At 39.4% G+C, this 19,878-nt stretch overlaps 1 protein-coding gene across 5 annotated transcripts in view; it reads left to right on the top strand.

Moving 5' to 3' along the window:
• Nucleotides 1-19,527, top strand: part of TSC22D1 (TSC22 domain family member 1) — a 122,535-nt gene extending 103,008 nt beyond the window's left edge. For 3 of the 5 annotated variants that reach the window (XM_043892196.1, XM_043892190.1, XM_043892202.1), the window contains 2 exons: nucleotides 16,931-16,982; nucleotides 18,143-19,527. In XM_043892196.1, coding sequence (XP_043748131.1) covers nucleotides 16,931-16,982; nucleotides 18,143-18,400 — 310 coding nt within the window. In that variant the 3' untranslated portion in view covers nucleotides 18,401-19,527. Of the gene's footprint in view, nucleotides 1-15,807; nucleotides 15,856-16,148; nucleotides 16,526-16,930; nucleotides 16,983-18,142 lie in introns of those variants that run through there. The other 2 variants (XM_043892203.1, XM_043892201.1) reach the window with 2 other exon arrangements.
• Nucleotides 19,528-19,878: the final 351 nt, after the last annotated feature.

The following is a 19,878-nucleotide window of genomic DNA, read 5'->3' as shown; positions in this document are numbered from 1 at the left end:
TTATGATGCTTTCTTCTCCTCCATATTCTCTGTTCTGTTTGCAAAAATTTTGAGTTTTTATTGAACATTTGCTGCAGATGTTAGTCCTTCTAAACTGCTGTCCTGGAACTTCCCTGGTGGTCCAGTGGTTAAGACTCCTCACTTTCGATGGGGGAGTGGGGAGGGCAGCACAGGTTTGATCCCTGGTTAGGTAACGAAGATACCGCATACTGTGTGGCGTGGCCAAAACATAAGAATAGAAAAGAAAGCAATCCAGCTTTTAAAAAAATAATACACTGCTATTTTTTCTCTTCTTTCCTGTTTTTCCCTTTTTGGTATTTGTTCTGGTTCTGAGATATTTCTTCAGCTTTACTTTTCATTCATTCTAGGAAATTTTCACTTGTGCTTTTATAATAGTAGTTTTTCAATTTCCATGAGTTTTTATAGTGTTTTGTTGTTTTCTACTCTGCCCCTCTCCATCTCCATTATTTTATCCATGTAGTCTTTTAGCATCTTTAAATCTTTTTCATTCCCTGTTTTTCCCCCAGGTTCCTTTCTCTTTGGGTGGTGGTTCTATTAGAGGGTAGTTAGGTCTTGCTCGAAGAATTAATGCTTTTGAACTGTGGTGTTGGAGAAGACTCGAGAGTCCCTTGGACTGCAAGGAGATCCAACCAGCCATCCTAAAGATCAGTCCTGGGTGTTCATTGGAAGGACTGATGCTGAAGCTGAAACTCCAATACTTTGACCACCTCATGTGAAGAGTTGACTTATTGGAAAAGACCCTGATGCTGGGAGGGATTGGGGGCAGGAGGAGAAGGGGATGACAGAGGATGAGATGGCTGGATGGCATCACCGAGTCGATGGACATGAGTTGAGTAAACTTCGGGAGTTGATGATGGACAGGGAGGCCTGGTGTGCTGCTGTTCATGGGGTTGAAAAGAGTCGGACAGGACTGAGCGACTGAACTGAACTGACTGAACTGAGGCCTTGCTCAGTTATTCAGTTGGTAAGGATAGGTAAGGGTCTGTTTTTCTCTACAGAGTCTCATTTTGCCTGTACCTTGTACTCTGAGAAGCCTGCACTTTAGAAGTATCGGATTCTTCAGTGCATATCAGCTACCTTCTTGCTTTGTCTTGCTTCTGTATGTCTTGCTTTGGTTTCAGCTTGATGAATTACCATCTTTTTTCCAGGCTGTTGAAATCGACATCTCTCAAATTTACTCTATCCTTCTGTGTTTAAAACCAGATTCTCTATCTCTTCAGTGGTTTGTTGGCAGCAACAGGGATAATATAATTGACTGTATTCAGTCTACCATATTCACTTGAAAGTAGCTTTGAACAGCTTTGTAGCTGAAGAAAATAAACCCTGTGAGATTCTCATGGCTTCATGAAACTATCTAAACTAAGATTCAGAGAAGAGAGCTGTCATTGTATTTCTAGTGCTGGAACTTTATAGGCAGATGATTCTACAAAAGGACATCACTTGTGTATAGTTCCAGGCAGGAAAAGTTTTTGAGTTTTTATTGAAAGATGAAAAGCGCCCCTAACTAATCTTTGAAGAAACTAGTTTAGGAGCATACCAAATGGTATGTAATACCTGTGGCTGTATTGCTATTAAATGCTCAACAGTGCTTCTTAAATGCACTGTATATCATAATGCTGATTTCAGTCACTGTTCTGCCAGAGAAGAAAGGAGTCTTTCGGAGTACCAAGAAAGGCAGGGCCATCCCTTGCATTGTATACTGCTCACCACATATCCCCATGATGCTTCATGATGGTTTGACTTTGTATGGACTCATGAATATCAGAAGAGCATTGCCTCTTCCTTTTCTGTCTCTTTGATATGCTCTTCCATGACTGATTCCTTCATTTCCTTCAGGTTTTTACTCAAGAGTCACTTTCTCATGGAGGGCTTTCTTGATGACTTTATCTGAAATTTATCTTCTCTAATCTTGGATGTTCCCGCTTCCATTCTTTTTCTCCTCAGTATTATCACTATCTCCCGTACTATATATTTGCATGTTTGTCTTGTTTAGCTTTTAAATTTTTTAAATTTATTTTTATTGAAGTATATTGCTTTACAGTGCTGTGTTAGTTTCCACTGTACATCAAAGTGAATTAGCTGTCCGTATGCATATATTCCCTCCCTCGTGGGCCTTTCTCCCGCCCCGCCCCATCTATCCCTCTAGGTGACTACTCCTTAGCTCTCTATGTGTAAATCTGGGATTCCTGATCTAGAGGACACCATATTGAGTCAGAAGGTGGTCTCTGCCCCATCCTACAGTAGATGAGATAACACTGTACAAAGCACGCAGTGTCTTTGAACTTCACTTTCTAAACCTACAGAAGAAGGAAATTAGAGCTAGATGATCTCCAAGGGCCATTTCAGCTCTAAAATTCTGCAGAGACCAGTAAAAGAAACCCTCAGGCCCAATGGAGTCCCAGAGCTGGAGTCTGAGAGACCATATTATGGAAGTACATCCCTTGATCAAAGCAGAAGGTATTTATTAAACACATAGTGTCCCTAGCACAGAATTATCTTTTCCAATCGCTAATGTTTACCTAAGTCTGTACTGCATTTGAAAGTCAGGAGCTATGTAATCCTCTAGTATTTATCTTCACCTTTGTAAATAAAACTGCTCAGCTGAGCTTCATCTACTTGTTTCAGGATCACCAAGGACCAACTCTAATGGCCCTGCGGGGTTCTCTGTGTACAGAACAATGGTTAATTATACTCCCCACTGAATCTTCTTTCTCTACTACTTATCATTGTTGTTATCTTAGGGAAATTAACATGAAAAAAATAGCTTAAAGTAGCTAGTTACTTTTAAAAAGTTAAAGAAGAGCCTGAAGCATCTGTTTTCCATAGCTGTGCAAAGGTAAAATAGAAATAGTATTCATTTCTGATAGACTTGCACAAGGTTCTTGAAATAGCAAATCATAATCAGGGTAACTTTTCGCTTCTTCAGATGTTTTATATTTTTTTATTTCAAATTCCGTGATGCCCATTTTGCCCGTGGCTTCTGATTTTTGTAATCTACCACAATTTAGCAACAGCAATGATTTATGAAGAACTGTGGCTTTGAGGAGGTTATTTTCATTACAATAAAAAGGAGAAAAGAGATTGTTAATCATTTGAATCCTATTGACTCTTTCAGCATAACAGCGTTATTTTGGAATTAATAGTTATGTTAGGGACTTCCTTGGTGGTCCAGTGGTTAAGATTTCACCTTCCAATACAGGCCTTCCCGTGCAGAGGGTGCAGGTTCAGTTTCTGGTCAGGGGGCTAAGATCCCACGTGCCTAAAAACCAAGACGCAGAACAGAAGCAGTGTTGTAACAAATTCAATAAAGACTTTAAGAATGATCCACATCAAAAAATCTTAAAAAGATAGTTATATTAAATAAAGCAAAAATATATATAGAGAGAGGCATGTGCAGACAGGTATGGAAGAACCAGAGATTGCTTCTAGAACTTTAAAATAATTTAAAAGTAATTGTATATATTTAGAGAGAAAATACACAGAAAGATACAGGAAAAATATATTTATAGAGAGCCTTATATGTATGTATATAAATAAATAAAAGGTTAATTTAAATTTGCTAGTATTTTATTAGGATTTTTGAAATTCTTCCTCTGAGCAAGTAATTTGTTGAGTCTTCTAATTCTTATATGGGATTTAGGAAATCTGTAGTATCAATATACCTTTGTTCTTCTGCAGGTTAGTTACCAACAAATTTGATAGCTTTAAGACAAAGCAAAATTGTAGTTTAAAATTCAAACCCAGTAATACATTTCAAATAATTATAGAGCAGTTAGTTCTGAAATAGACATTTTTTTAGGTCTGGTCAATGAAAGTATTAAGTCCTTGTATTATAACTTTTTAATAGCTTTTTTTTTACTCTCTGCTTTCACTTAAAATATTTTTAAATCAAAATACATGCATAGGTAACTAGAGAAGTAAATTCACAGAAACAGTAGCGTGACGATTACTGGGGCCGGGGTGGGGGGTGGGTGTGGTGAATTATATAATATGCATGGTTTCAGACTTGCTAGAAGAAAAAGTTGTAGAGATCTGTTTTACAACAAGGTATATACTCTTAACACTACCAAACTGTACACCTAAGATGGTTAAGTTGATAAAGTTTAGGTTATTTGTGTTTTACCACAATAAAAAATACACAGGCATTTATAAAGATCAAGTAGAATTAATAGAAAAAAAATATTAACTGTTCCTTTTTTTTATCCTCTCACCTGCTATGCAGACGCAGCCACTCTTTTTCTTTCATTTTTTTAAAGTGTGATTTACATACAGTAAAGTTTCTTTAGTACACAGTTCTACAAGTTTTGACAAACACACACAGTGGTTATACCATCACCACAATCAAGAAATGAAACAGTTCCATCTTCTACAGAAACCTCTCCTCTCTCACCCCAAGGCTCTGGCAACTTCTGATCTGGTTGGTTGGTTGGTTTGTTGTCCCTATAGGTTTGCCTTTTCTGGTTTCTTTCACTTAACCGTAATATGTTTGAGATTCATTCGTGTTCCTATGTGTATCAGTACTTAATCTCTTGTTATGACTGAGTAGTATTCCATGGTATAGGTGTACCATGATTTGTTTATCCATTCTGCAGTTGAATGACATTTGGGTTGTTTCCACTTTTGAGTGATTATGATAAAGGGCTTCCCTGGTGGCTTGGCGGTAAAGAATCTGCTTGCAATGCAAAGAGCCGCAGGAGATGCAGGTTTGATCTCTGGGTTGGGAAGATCCCGTGGAGGAGGGCATGGCAACCCTCTTCAGTATTCCTGCCTGGAGAATCCCATGGAGAGAAAAGCCTGGCGGACTGTAGCCCGGAAGGCGTCTCTGTCCATATGGTCGCAAGGAGTCGGACATGACTAAAGTGACTTAGCATGCGCTCACTAACTTAGACTGGGATTACTGGGTTTTATGGAGAGTGAGTCTAATTTTATCAGCAACTCCTGAACTGTTTTGCACACTGTACCATTTTGCATTCCTGTCATCAATACATGAGCATTACTGTTCTGCAGCCTCATCAGCAGTTGATTTTTTTAGGTTAAATTTTTAAAAGATTTCCCCACTGTGGTATCTCACTAGGGCTTCCCTGGTGGCTCAGATGATAAAGAATCTGCCTGCAATGCAGGAGACCTGGGTTCGATCCCTGGGTCTGGACGATCCCCTGAAGAAGGGAATTATGTTGCTGTATCTCATTATGGTTTTAGTTTGCATTTTTTCATGTGCTATTTACCAATCTTCTTTATCTTCTTTGATAAAGTGTTGTCCATTTTTTAAAAAATTGGGTTGTTTCCCTATTGATTTTTAAGAATTCTTTTTATATATTATTGGTCCTTTATCAGATGTGTGACTGGCAATATTTAATTACAGTCTATAGTTTGTATTTTCATTCTTGCAACAGTGTCTTTAAGAACCAAAATTCTTCATGTTAAAAAAGTCTAGTTTATTGATTTTTTTTTCTCTTTTATGGATGGTGCTTCTTGCCATATGTAAGAAATCTGCCTAACCCAAAGTCCCAAGGAATTATAGTTTGGGATTTTACATTTAAGTCTATGATCCATTTTAAGTTGATATTTCATATGGTGGGGAGGAATGGGTCCAATTGGGTTTTGTTTTTTTATATGCCATCTAGTTGTTTCAGTACTGTTTTTGAAAATATTATCTTTCTGCATGGAGTCAGTTTTATATCTTTGTCAAATCAGTTTTTGTATATGCATGGGACTATCTCTTAACCTTTCTGTCCTATTCCATTGCTCTGAATATCTGTCCTTTTGCCAATACCATACTATCCTGACAAGAGTAACTTTATAGAAAGTCTTGAGTGGGAGTCCTTCAGCACTTTTCTTAATATTGTTTGGCTCATTCTAGTTCTTTTACTTTTACATATAAATTTTAGAATCACTTTATCATTTTTTTATAAGAAGTCTTGCTGGAATTTTGATTGGGATTATGTTGAATCTATATATTATTGTGGGGAGGGGTAATTGACATGTTAGCCATGTTGAGTCTTTCAGTTGGTGAACACAGTTTATCTCACCATTTATTTGATTCTCTAGGATTTCTTTTGTCAGCATTTCTTAGTTTTCAGCATACAGATTTTATACATATTTTGTTATACATATTTTGTTATTTCACGTGTTTTTTGGAGAAGGCAATGGCAACCCACTCCAGAACTCTTGCTTGGGAAATCCCATGGATGGAGGAGGCTGGTGGGCTACAGTCCATGGGGTCGTGAGGAGTCGGACACAATTGAGCGACTTCACTTTCACTTTTCACTTTCATGCACTGGAGAAGGAGATGGCAACCCACTCCAGTATTCTTGCCTGGAGAACCCCAGGGACCGGGGAGCCTGGTGGGCTGCCGTCTACAGGCTTGCACAGCGTCGGACACGACGGACAGGACTTAGCAGCAGCACGTGTTTTTATGATACTGTAAATGGAATTTTAAAAATATCAGCGTTTAATTGTTTATGCTAATACGAAGGAATACAATTGATTTTTCTGATTGAACTTATATCCCGTGACTTAGTCAACGCGCTTATTGTTAGTTCCTGTAGGTTTTTTTTTGTGCATTCTTAGGGATTTTCTATATAGGCAATCTTGTGCTAAGTTGCCTCAGTCGTGTCCAACTCTTTGCTACCCTATGGACTGTGTAGCCCACCAGGCTCCTCTGTCCATGAGATTCTCTAGGCAAGAATACTAGAGTGGGTTGCCATGTCCTCTTCCAGGGGATCTTCCTGACCCAGAGTTCAAACTCGAGTCTCTTATGTCTCCTGCATTGGCAGGCAGGTTCTTCACCACTAGCGCCATCTAAAAAGCCCCATAGACAATCATATTATCTGTTAATAGGATAGTTTTATTTTTTTCTTTTTAATCTGGATATCCATTCTTTTGTTCTTCCTTCCTTCCTTCTTTTTTTTTTTTTTTTGCCTTATTTCCTGCCTATTACTATTACCTTCAGTGTGATATTGAAATTGCCGAGATTGGACATTCTTGCCTTTTTTTTCCGATCTTAGGAGGAAACCATTCATTCTTATATTGTTAAGTGTGATGTGAACTGCATGGTTTTTATTAGGTTGAAGAACTTCAATTCCTATTTTGCTGAGAGGTTTTTTTTTTTATTATGAATGGATGTTGAATTTTGTCAGATTGCTGTTTCCTGCCTCTATTGTGATGACCCTGTAATTTTTCTTTAGTCTGTTGACTAAATCATACAGTGAATCATATTGATTTTCAGATGTTTACCTTACCTTCTCAGAATAAATGCCATTTGGTCCTGATTATATAACTGGTTTCAAGTTGCCAAAACTTTTTTAAAGAATTTTAGTATCTCGTTCAGTAGGGCTATTGGTCTGCAGTTATCTTCTTTTTTTTTTATAATGTCATTGCCTGATTTTAGTATCAGGGTCATGCTGGCCTTGTAGAATAAGTTGGGAAGTATTTTCTCCTCTTTAGTTTTCTGGAAGAGGGTTCATATAGAATCAATATTATTTCTTCCTTAAATGGTTACCAGTGAAACCATCTGGGCCTGAGGGTTTTGGCATAGGAAGATTTTAAATTACAAATTAATTTTTTTAAAAAACCATTTAGGTTACCTGTTTCTCCTGGAGTGAGTTTTGGTAGCTTTTGTTTTTCTAGGCATTTGTTCATTATATCTAAATTGTTATATTTGTTAAAGTAAATGTAATATGCTATGTTTTATTTTATTTTTTTCTCATTTCAAAATATTTCCCAGTTTCCCTTTTATTTGACCTCTATAGGTTATTTAGGTACGTGTTATTTCCAAATATTTGGAGATTTTCAAAATAATTTTCTGTCATTCATTTCTAATTCAATTCCAATGTGTATATAGAACATGCTTTGTATGATTTGAATTCTTTTAAATTTATTGAGATTTGTTTTGTGGCTCAGAATATGGTCTCTCCTGGTAAAAATGCCATGTGTGCTTGAAATGAATGTGTATTCTGCTGCTACTGGATGGAATGTTCTACAAAAACCAACTAGGTCAAGTGCTTGACAGAGTTATTCAAGTGTTACTGAGGATTGTTGAAAACTACAGTTTTGGATTTTTTAAATTTCTCCTTACAGTTCTATCAGTTTTTGCTTAATATAGTTTGAAGCTCTGTTATCAGTGTACAAACACTTAGGATTTTTATGACCTCTTGATAAATTGATCCTTTTATTCATTAGGAAATGATTTAGATTTGCAGTCTACTTGGTCTGAAAAATATAGCCTCTTCAGCATTCAGCATTTGATTATTTTAACATAGAGGATCTTCTTTCATCCTCTTATGTTGCTCATTTATACCTTTATATTTAAAGGATTATTTCTTAAATGCAGCAGTAGTTGTGTCTTGCTTTTTCATTTAATCTAACAACCTCTACCTTTAATTAATGTGTTTAACATACATTTAATGTGATTATTGCTACAGTTGGTTTACGTGTACTGTCTTACTGTTTGCTTTTTGTTGTTTATCCCTCTTTTCTTTCTTTGTACTTCTTTTAGATTGTATTTTCTCTAATGATTCCATTTTATCTTCTTTATTGGCTTATTATTAATAGCTATAACTCTTTGTATTGTTATTTCAGGTATTACTTTAGAGTTTGTAGAATCCATCTTTAACTTATCACATCTACTTGTTAGTAATCTAAGAACTGTACAGCAGTATCCATTCCTTCTCCCCTCCTGGCCTCTGTTCTACTTTGTCATACATTTTACTTCGTTGTATGATATAGCTCCTCTTCACTCATATACTGTTATTAATTTAAAAGAGATATAATAGTTTTTTTTTTAAGAGAAATAATAGTTAAGGGAAATATTTTTGTGTTTAACTACATAGTTCCCATTTCAGGCGCTCTTCATTCTTTTGTGCAAAATTTCTTATAGTGATAAATTTCTTATCACTGCCAGTGATTGAATCCTTCCAGCTTTCTTAAAAAGAATTTCATCCTCATTGTTTTTCTTTTTAAAAATATTTATTTATTTGGCTGTGCCAGGCCTCAGTTGCAGCATGCAGGACCTTTCATCGCCGCGTGTAAGATCTGGTCCCCTGACTAGGGATTGAACCCAGGCCCCTGCACGGGGGGCACAGAGTCTCAGGCACTGGACCACCAGGGAAGTCCCTCATCTTTATTTTTGACAGATATTTTCACTGGGGCAGACTTGTAAGGTGATAGACTCTTCAGAATTTCCTCTCAGGGCTTGAAAGACACTGCCACACTCTTCTGTCAGCCTGAAGCCTGCTCCAGTCTCATCCTTGTTGCTCTGTGTGTGATCTAGTTCTTTCTCCGGGCGGCTTTTAGGGTGGTCTCTTTACTGCTGGTTTTAAGCTATTTGATGATGATATACCTTGCTGCAGTTTTCTTCTTAATTCTCTTGCTTGAGGTTTAACTTCTTGGATCTGTTTGTTTTTTTTTTTTTTCAATAAAATCTGGAGAAAATTGCCATAATTGCCTCAAATATTTTTTCCCTCCCTTCCCCTCTTCTCTTCTTCAGGGACTTCACTAGAGATTTATTTGGTTGTTTGAAATTGCTCCACGGTTCAGTGATACAGAGCAATAATAATTTTTTTTTCTCTGTTTTGTTTTGGTTAGTTTCTATTGCTAATATATCACTAATATTTCTGCCCTGTTTAATCTGCTGTTAATCCCATCAGCCTATCTTTTTCCCCAAATCATATGTTTCATCCTCATAAACTGGGTTTTCTGCACTTAATATGCTAATGTTTACCTCTACTTTCTTGAACATAATATGCTAATGTTTACCTGTACTTTCTTGAACATATAAAGCAAGATTATAATAATTTCAGTGTCCTGGTCTACAAATTATATCATCTTTGTCATATCTGGGTCATTTTGATTGATCGATTTTCCTCCCCATCATGAGTCATATCTCCCTGCTTGTTTGTATGCCTGGTATTTTTCATTGGATGCCAGACATTGTGAATTATTGGTTGCTAGCCGTATTTTATTTAATATCCCTGAGCCTTGTTTTGAGAAAAAATTAATTTACTTGGAAACAGTTTGATCTTTTCAGAGCTTCCTTTTATATTTATATATTTTTATTGAAGTATAGTTGAATTATAGTGCTGTGTTAATTATTGCTGTCAGCAAAGTTACTCAGTTATACACATACACATTCTTTTTCATATTCTTCTCCGTTATGGTTTATCACAGAATATGAATATAGTTCCCTGTGCCGTCAGTCGGACCTTGTTGTTTACCCTTTCTATATATGATAGTTTGCATCTGCTAACCCCAAATTCCTACCCTTACCCTCTCCCAACCCCCTTTCCCCTTGGCAACCACCACATAAATAGAAGTCGTTTATCTCGTATTTTAGATTGCACATATAAGTGATGTCACATGGTATATGTCCTTCTCTTTCTGACTTACTTCTCTTAGAATGGTAAACTCTAGTTGCATCCATGTTGCTGCAAATGGCATTATCCCATTCTTTTTTTATAGCGGAGTAGTATTCCATTGTATACATGTACCACATTGTCTTTATCCATTCATCTTTTGATGGACACGTAGTTTTATTTGGATATATGTCAAGGCTTCCTTTTAAACTGTTTTACATAAGACCAAACACCTGTCAGTCTGGAACTAACTGTTCATCATCACTTTGGCACTATCCTTCTAAATACCTGGCATCCTGTGTTTACAAGTTTGTTTTTTTTTTTTTTTCTTTTTTACCCAGGCTGGTGGTAACACCAACCCTGTGTGAGTTCCAAAAATTGTTCTGCTGCTTCTTTTGGGTGGCCTCACTGAGCCTCAGGCAGTTTCCTCACGTGTGCTAAGTACTCGACTGAAACCTGGGAGCAGAGGAGCCCCTTGAGGACCCCATTCTCCCTCTTAAAAATATTTTTTAATCAAAGCAATACCTGTACATACCTAAAAATAGAGTGAATAGAAAAAAAGTTATCAATTTCCTTTTTCAGTCCATGAATTTATGCCTTAGCAGGCAGCCACTTCTAATTTCTCATATTTACCCACACATGTCCATGTAATAATATATTTATACTGATATTTCTTGCTCTGGCAATTGTAGGTATTATATAATCAAGCCATAGTAGAGGAGGATTTAGCACTTTTATACCATTCTTAACAGACATTATTCTTTTCCTACCATGCATTTCTTCTTCCCACAACCTTGCCAGTAACCTTAACTTTTTAAAGTTAAACCAGTAAAACAATTTTAAGAATTATTATAGTCAAGTTTTATCTATGAACATTCTTTTCTTTTCATTTACTTTTGATTTCTGCAAAACTGTAAAACTGCTTTTGAACTTACCTAGTTGTTTCATTAGATCCGGTTCATACCTGGCTTTAGCCCCCGCTCTGCACAAATGCTTAGATCTATTAGATCATGTCTCTGTTTACTTGCACCGAAGCGCTGCCTCCCAAAGGCTCTCACTTCCCCCCACGATTACATACCCGTTGCTGCTAAGGTTTGCTTATTAGCACCTGCCATCCCCAGATTTCCTTCCCCATCATCTTCTTTTGGGTTTTTTTCAGTGCATCATGCAGCATCTTAGTGCCTGCACCATGGACTGAACCCATGCCCCCCGCAGTAGAAGCATGAAATCCTAGCCCCTGGACAGCCGGGAACGGCCCCTGTTATCCTGTTGATTCCCTTCCTTCTCTCCACCATTTGAGTTCCTGGTTCATGCTTCTCATGCCATCTTTTCTTTCTGGGAGAATGTATTTCTTATGTTTTTTTAATTTTTATTTTATTGTGGTAAGGCTTAGCCTGAGACCCGCACTCTCAAAGTTTTACATTTTCAACATCGTAGTATTGATTTCCAGTGCAAGGTTGTACTGCGGATCTCTAGAACTTATTCCTCTTGCTTTAAACCCCTTTCCCTGATTTGCTTCTCCATTTTGGTGTCTAAAATGTCTGAAAATGTTCTCCTGATACATTTACATTTAAATGATTTGACGAAGTAAAAAACCTTTCTCTCTTAGAATTTTATAAGCAGTTTCCCCATTGTTTCCCAGTGGCCACAACAACCATTCTGATACTGTTATCTGTGTTTGTACCTTGCTTTTTTCTGCTCAGGAGCTTTTAGGATTTTCTCTCTCCCACGTGATCATTAGTTTTGTCATGACGTGCTTTGGTGTAGGGCTCTTTTCATTGATGGTGGTAGCCATTTGGTCATCTCATATGATCAGGAGACTTGCATCCTTCAGTTCTGGATGTATTCTTAAATTATTTCTTTGGTAATTGCCATCCCTCTGTTTTCTGTCTTTGGAATTCATTCTGTTTTGCTCTTGGACTGCCTCCTCGATGGATCCGTTTAGTGTCTTGTATCCCATGTTTCTTTCTCTGTTTCTTTTGTTCTGTTATTTTGGGGAAGATTTTCTCTACTTTATCTTCCATCTTTTCAGTGGAAATCAAGGAAATTTAAAGTATGGTTAAATTTTTCTTGATTTTTTTTTTTTTTTTTTTTTTACATTCTTTCTTGTTCCAACAGTGTGCAGGACCCAAACACTAAAACATTATTCGTGGTTTATCTGCAATTCAGCTTTAATTTGGAGTCCTGTAGTTTCATTTGCTAAAGCTGGTAAGACGACCCCCAAGCATCTAGTGAGAGTGGACTAGAGAGGGAAGGCAGCGAGCAGCCCCTGGACAACAGTGGCTCGGTCAAGCGTGGGGTTCCGTGCTTTGGCCTCTTCTGCGGCAGTCAGTTTAGATTTGCAAGGAGTTTGGACAGAGGGACAAACAGGTTATCCTGTTTGAGTGGTGGGTCACCAACTGTGCCTGTGTTGTTGCTGTTGTTCAGTTGCTCAGACTCTGTGACCCCATGGACTTCAGCGCCAGGCTTCCCTGTCCTTCATCATCTCCCAGAGCTCACTCAAACTCATGTCCGTTGAGTCAGTGATGCCATCCAGCCATCTCATCCTCTGCCTCCCCCTTCTCCTCTTGCCCTGTCTTTCCCAGCATCAAGGTCTTTACCTACATTGTACCTATCAAGTTTGGGAGAAGAGCACATGTCACTGAATTAGCATACGTGCTACTAATATGCAGAAGTGATTGAATTGGAATCCAGGTAAAAAGACACTTAGGCAAAACAGAACAGAACAACAAAATCAACAACAAATAACCACCCAGCCTTAAAGGTTCGGGCTTTTTCCTATGATCCAGATTCCCCACTGGAGTGGGGACCTCTTGACCTCTGCCTAGTGTCTGAAGGGGACTAGTATCATCCATGCCTTCAGGGGTCTCTCCTGGAGGTATGCGAGTGCTTATCCTGCCCTTGGTTAAACTCTGGGCACTAAACTCACAGATGTTCTATTTTGCAAATGGAAGAACCTTTAATAGCTGGAAAGTAATTTTAGTCCCTTGGGCCTCAGACATTCCTGACCCATGGACTCTCCTCTGTAGAGATCTCTAATCTCGTTGCCTTCTTTTTGAAATTATGTCTTTTCAGTTTTCAATTTAAAATCTATCTTATCCAAGCTACCACATAACATTGAGCAGAGTTCCAAGCTCTATACAGTAGTTCCTTGTAGGTTATACATTTTAAATATATCTGTGTGTACATGTCCATCCCAAACTCCCTAACTATCCCTTCCCCCCATTCTTTCCCCCAGGGAGAGTGGATACTTGTCTATGAATGGCTGAGTCCCTTTGCTATTCACCTGAAACTGTCACACCATCATTAATCAGTTGTGTGTGTGTGTACAAAATAAGAAGTTAAAAAAAGAAATGAAAATCAAACTTAACAAATCTAACACAGGCTATAACATTCATAGAGGTTCAAATTTTTTCTCTAGTTAAAAAGAAAATCTATCTTAAAGGAACCTAGCACATTTATGGAAAAGATAAGAAAAGAAATAGATTTCTATTTATCTTTTTACCCAGCAGATTCTCCAGAAATATATTACAGATGTTCAAGGGTATATGTGCAAGGATGTTTCTTGCAAGTGTATCTAAAATAACAAAGTGTTGGTGATGACCATAAAGTCCCACTGTAGAGATATGGGGTAAACAGACTGCAATTCTGATATTGGCTTCTATAGCTTAATACTTGAATGATCAGTTGGAATGAATGAAATGAAAACATGACCAACTTGTAACTTTCTATTTTCAAGAACATCATGAATAAATAAAATTCAGTTAATTTATTAATCTTCTTAAACCAGTGGGAATTTAAAATTCTTTTCTATATATGATCTTAGAGTTTTGGTTTTTTTGTTTTTTTTTTTTTTGAGTTTTGGTTTTTTTAAGCTCTTTTTACAACTTAAGTGATGCTCTATTTTTTCCTGTGCAGTTGACATTCCATTTGAATTTGTAAATGACTTAATCACATAGTGATAACTGTAATTCAAAATATATAGAAACTATAATGTAGTAAATAATAATTGTGCCTAGATTCATAGACATACAGACCACATATCTGTTTCCCAAATTGTGATTTTTGAGCTTCCACTTACTGTTTTCCTTTTGAAAATAAGTTTGTATCATAATATATAATTTTTGTAAATTATTGGCATATCACTTGAATATCATTTGTTATTCAAAAGCAAAGCCTTAAAGCTTAGAGAACAATATAAACCTTACAATAACAAAGAATGATACTGCCTTGGTTTTTTAACCCCAAAGAGAATTAATTGCCCTTTCATCAGCTTCCACATTCACCAGATTTGGTACCTAGCCATTTTGGACAGTTTCTAAAACCAAACACACTCTGCCAACATTGGGTCAACTTCAAAGACTATCTAAGAGGCTCCACTAGCAACTTAAAATTTCTTACAGGATTCTGCTTAAGAGAGAAGGCTTGAGAGAGGAAAGACTATATGTGGGTTTGTGTGTGTGTGTATGTAAATAGAATACGTACCTATATATGTTCTGTGGTCAAGTTTTATGTTGTAATTATTTGTGATGGTACAATTTGCTTATTTGAAAGTCTTTTATTAGTATTTAGTTTTTTGTTTCTGTCTTTATAGGATTACGCCATTAGAGGGCAGTATTGTAGAGGCTTAAATGCACCTTCTTAAACATACTGAATTGCAAGCTGTTTATAACCTATAATAATCAAGTGACCTTAAGGCCTTAGACTTATAGGATGTTAAACTTTAAACTCAGTTGGTACATTCTTGCAATATTTTAAATTAATAGAAGAAAATTATGTAACGGGTTAAGCTATTTCACACTCAGATATTTTAATTTTGGTTTAGAGAAGGGAATTATTTGGTCAGTGTGGCTATAAGGTTGACATACAGACTTTACAGTATCTCAATTCCGCTGATGTAGGAAGGCTCAAAGGACTGACTCTTATAGAAATTGCACTTAACATCTAAATACTTGCTTTAGGGACTTAAAGTGAAAATAGATCTATGTAGGAAGGATTCAACCTGTGGATTTTTTTCCCCCTAGCTATACATGGAAGGAAATGCAATTTTAAGGTTTATGGCAATGGGAACTTTTGAGATCTCATTTCATCTGGTAGATTCCTTTTGGCTTCAATTTATATGTGCGTAGCAAATGACTATGTACTGTTTTTTGTTTCTACACATAATTGATAAATTCATAGAAAGGTAGAATCTCTCAAAGGAAATATGATTTTTTTCCTCTAAAATTCACTAGCTTAGAAAAAAGTATTATTACAGTATAGTTATCTTTATAAATAAAACCACCCTTAAAGTCCTCCAATTACTGCTGCCTGTTAGAACGAGATAATTGAAATCGAGATACTCCAGCTCCTGCGAGTCTTTAAGTGCTGGGACTGGGCATGCCCAGTAGCTCAGAGGGTTCTGGTTGCAAATAAGCAGCTTTCGCCGTTCAGCAGCCACGGGGACAGGCAGCTCCAGGGACGGGGTCTGACTCCCTTAAACGTAAGCACGTGCGGAGCCCTAATCGCATTTTCAGGACCCCTCGGCGTTTTCCGCCCGAGCACTGCTAGGTCTTTGCTTTATCTTGGAGGCCCCTTGCGGCCCGCTTCCCAGCCCCTGAGGCCGAGGCCTGGGCCAGCCCACCCGAGGAGCCGGTCGGGAGGCTGGGGGCGGGGTGGGAGTGGGGAGGGGGCGGGGCAGCGGGAGGAGGGCGGGGAAGAGGGGAGGGGGCGGATCCAGCGGCGCGCTGGCCAATCGGCGCGGCTCTTCCCTGCATATATTTTGCACGGAGACGGGGCGCCCTAGGCTAGAGCCTAGTGGAGCCCGGCTGCTGACCAGGGAGCCATCTCCGCACAGCAGTGGAAGCTGCGTCTTCCCGGAACCTCCAAGCCCCAGAAGCCGGGCTTCTTTCAATTAGTGCTGCCGTTTTCGGTTTCTCCCTGAGCTGCGTAAAGCTGGAAGATTTTTATCTAGTCCCAATAAGGCGGCTAGTATTCCCTCTTTTTTTTTTTTTTTTTTCCTGCGAGGGTGTTTTTGGCTGCAATTGCATGAAATCCCAATGGTGTAGACCAGTGGCGATGGATCTAGGAGTTTACCAACTGAGACATTTTTCAATTTCTTTCTTGTCATCCTTGCTCGGGACCGAAAACGCCTCTGTGAGACTTGACAATAGGTAAATGTCGGCTGGGATACTTTTAAAAATTTACTCGTGAGATCCTTGTAATAATGCAGGTGAAAGATAGCCCGGCGAATTCCTTTGTCCATTGCTGAGAGGCTACGGTGACATGGATGTTGCTTTTTGAAATGTTCCGAATAGCCTTGTTTTTGCAGGTCTGGCCAGAGCACAGGGATTTACCACATTATGTAATTTAGCCTTTGTGGCTCACTTAAATAGGGAAATGTCTGGATATTCGTTAGGAAGAGAGTGGCTGGTGTTTTCTGGAGGGTGATATATTACATAGCATTAAAGAATTTTCAGAAAATGATGTTAGTAACACCACAGAATTGGGGAATTCTTTTTTTCTTGGATAGAAAAAAGATCCCATTTATTGATTTTTTTTTCCCTTTTCTTTTTCAGCTCATCTGGTGCAAGCGTGGTAGCTATTGACAACAAAATCGAGCAAGCTATGGTATGTACTGTTTTAAAAATCGTTTGTACTAAATGTGGGCACAGTACAAAATGCAGGGTATCTTGGGATGAAAGGAGCGCATCCGTAGAAGACGATGACTGCTCTCCATACATTTAGAAATACCGGCACTGTCTCCATTCTGCCAGCATGAAGCCACATACCAGGGCTGCTAAGGAGAGAGAAAGGGACCCTGCGGGTATTCGATGTTCTTTCCAGGACCGATTTCAAACAACCGTCAAGATTTTGGCGGAGGTGCCTGCCCCTTTTTTGCTGGGGAATTGCTGGGAAAGCGCTGGCCCAGCGTGTCCTTCGGTCTCGGGCACATCGCTAGTGATGTGGCTTTCCTAGGGATCGTAAGGTTTACCGCGGTGCCGGTAGCGGGGAGGGCCCCAGAAGTGGGGGTCTCGGAAAGGAGCCTCCTACACGGGGCCAAACGGATCCCCAGTTGTGGAGGCTCCTGCACAATGAAGAGCCGGAGAAAAGTTTCGCCGTCTCAGCCTGCTCCTGGATTTCTGCTATTTTTTATTTCCGCCTTGGCCGTTCTTTGTTATTGGAGCAGCGCCTGTGGCTCTTCTCACGGGATTCTCTGCCCACTGTTGCTAGGCAAACTCCGAACCTTTAATTCGGAGCTATAAATAACTCGAGCGCCCATTGGCTGCGACGGCTGCCCAGGTTTCTGTGATGTCAGCTTAATCACGAAAAGGGGGGGTGGGGGGAAGGAAAATGCGGCAACACGCTCTGTAGGAACTGGCTGCAGCCGGTGCTGAGGGAGGCGGTCCGGCGGGCGGAGGGAGGGGCTTGGGGGCGGGGTCGTGGCTCCCGTTGCTCCGGGGCTGGACATCTCTGATCCCGGCTTCTTTCTGCACCGAGCTGGAGCCCGGCTGCGTTTTGCCATCTCGAATAGGAAACCTGAGCGTAGGCATTTCTGGCCAACGGCTGCAAGGAAAGCAAAACCTTGATCACTTATACGTTAAACTGAAGTACAGTTAAGGTGGTATTCCGTCGTTTTCCCCTGGAGCCTGTTAAATGAACCTCTAAAGGCAGGATATGTCGTCTTTAGGGAGAGACATGCAAAATGTTTTAACAATTCAGAGTCCGGGAAACAGTCAATAGAACGTTAAACCTTTACCCCCCACCCTCCTTCCTTCTCTCCCTTTCAGGATCTGGTGAAAAGCCATTTGATGTATGCAGTTAGAGAGGAAGTGGAGGTCCTCAAGGAACAGATCAAGGAACTCATAGAGAAAAATTCCCAGCTGGAGCAGGAGAACAATCTGCTGAAGACACTGGCCAGTCCCGAGCAGCTTGCCCAGTTCCAGGCCCAGCTGCAGACTGGCTCGCCCCCTGCCACCACACAGCCACAGGGGACCACACAGCCCCCGGCCCAGCCAGCGTCCCAGGGCTCAGGACCAACCGCGTAGCCATCCCGGCCCCCGAAGAACTGGCTGCTGTGGTCTGAACTGAAGAGACCTGAGAAGATGTACTAGGGGAGGGGTCCGCCCCCACCGCCACCCATTTCATTGCTCGCTGCAAAAGAGACGTGAGACTGACACATGCCTTTTTCTCTTTTTTCCAGTATTAAAACACTCATATGCTTTCGGCTTGAAGAAATTTCTTAGTTGGGTGAGTTAAAGGTTAATCAGAGAATTAGCATGGATATACTGGGACCTCATGCAGCTTGGCAGAACCGTGAGAAATGGTTTCATTCATTCTGAGGAGCTGTTGTGCCTTTCCACCCCCCGCCCCTGCTCCCCACCCTCCCCACCTCCAAGAGTTCTTCCTGCTTGCATGGTAGTGTACTCCATGGCGTTCCGAAGCAGAGGAGCTTGCCACTGGACTTTCCTCTCCTCCCTCGAGAGGAACTGGAAAGGGAGGTGAAGGTCAAGAGTGAAGCTTAGTCTCACCTAAGATGAGGGGAAAACATAGTTCATTGTACAAACGACGACTGTCACCAGACTCCATTAAAAAAAAAAAATTGTGCCTCTTTCCGAAACAGTGGATGACACAAAACTATTAGCGTGACTAAATGGTGACAGGTAGCTGGGACCTAAGCTCTCTTACCATGAAGGTTGTTTTGCTTATTGTATATTTGTGTATGTAGTGTAACTATTTTGTACAATAGAGGACTATAACTACTATTTAGGTTGTACAGATTGCAATTTAGATGTTTCATTGGCTGTCTGAAGAGGTGTGGATTGTCTTTTCTATAGCGATCTCCATGAAAAACCCATGAAGCAAAACACACCTCCCTAAAGAGATTTTAAGAATTTGGCACAGTTAGTCACTTTGTGTAATCTGCAATCTTTTAGCTGCTGAGTATCTTGAAGTCACTCCCTGTTCACTGAAATCCTTTGATTGAACTGGTTGAATACTTTGAAAAATGCGGAGTTGTAGCTAATGGATTTCCCAGTAGGGGTTTCTGCATATTACCTGTATAGTAGTTATCTGCATATGTTTCTGTGCATGTTCTCTACACAGTTGTAAGGTGTCACTGTATTTAACTGTTGCACTTGTCAACTTTCAATAAAGCATACAAAATGTTGATAAATAAGTGTTTCTATGTTACAGTGTTAACGTAATGGTAGTCATTTTCACAACTATTTCCAGGCAAAGTTCAAACAATTTGGTGAAATTCTGAAGGGGGGGTGAAAGGGTTGGGCAAAGTAGTGATGCTCATGGTTTGATTGGAGAAGTATAAGGAATCTAACATTGCATTCTTTCAGGTAGTAAGGGAAGAGACAAGGAGGCAAGAGCTTGGTTCTTCAGACTGGTTGTATGATCTGGACAAGTGGCTTTCCCCATTCACAGCTGATGGAAGGGTACTGAAAGAAAGCAAGCCTCTGTGGCTTTAAAACTCTAGGAGTCCATGGAAGTCTTAATCTTCTAGTGTTTACCAGCT

This window comes from Cervus elaphus, chromosome 30, assembly GCF_910594005.1.
Source record: "Cervus elaphus chromosome 30, mCerEla1.1, whole genome shotgun sequence".
NCBI classification, from domain to species: Eukaryota; Metazoa; Chordata; class Mammalia; order Artiodactyla; family Cervidae; genus Cervus; species Cervus elaphus.
Note: the sequence above shows the minus strand (reverse complement) of the source record. Positions and strands in the feature narration are given on the sequence as shown.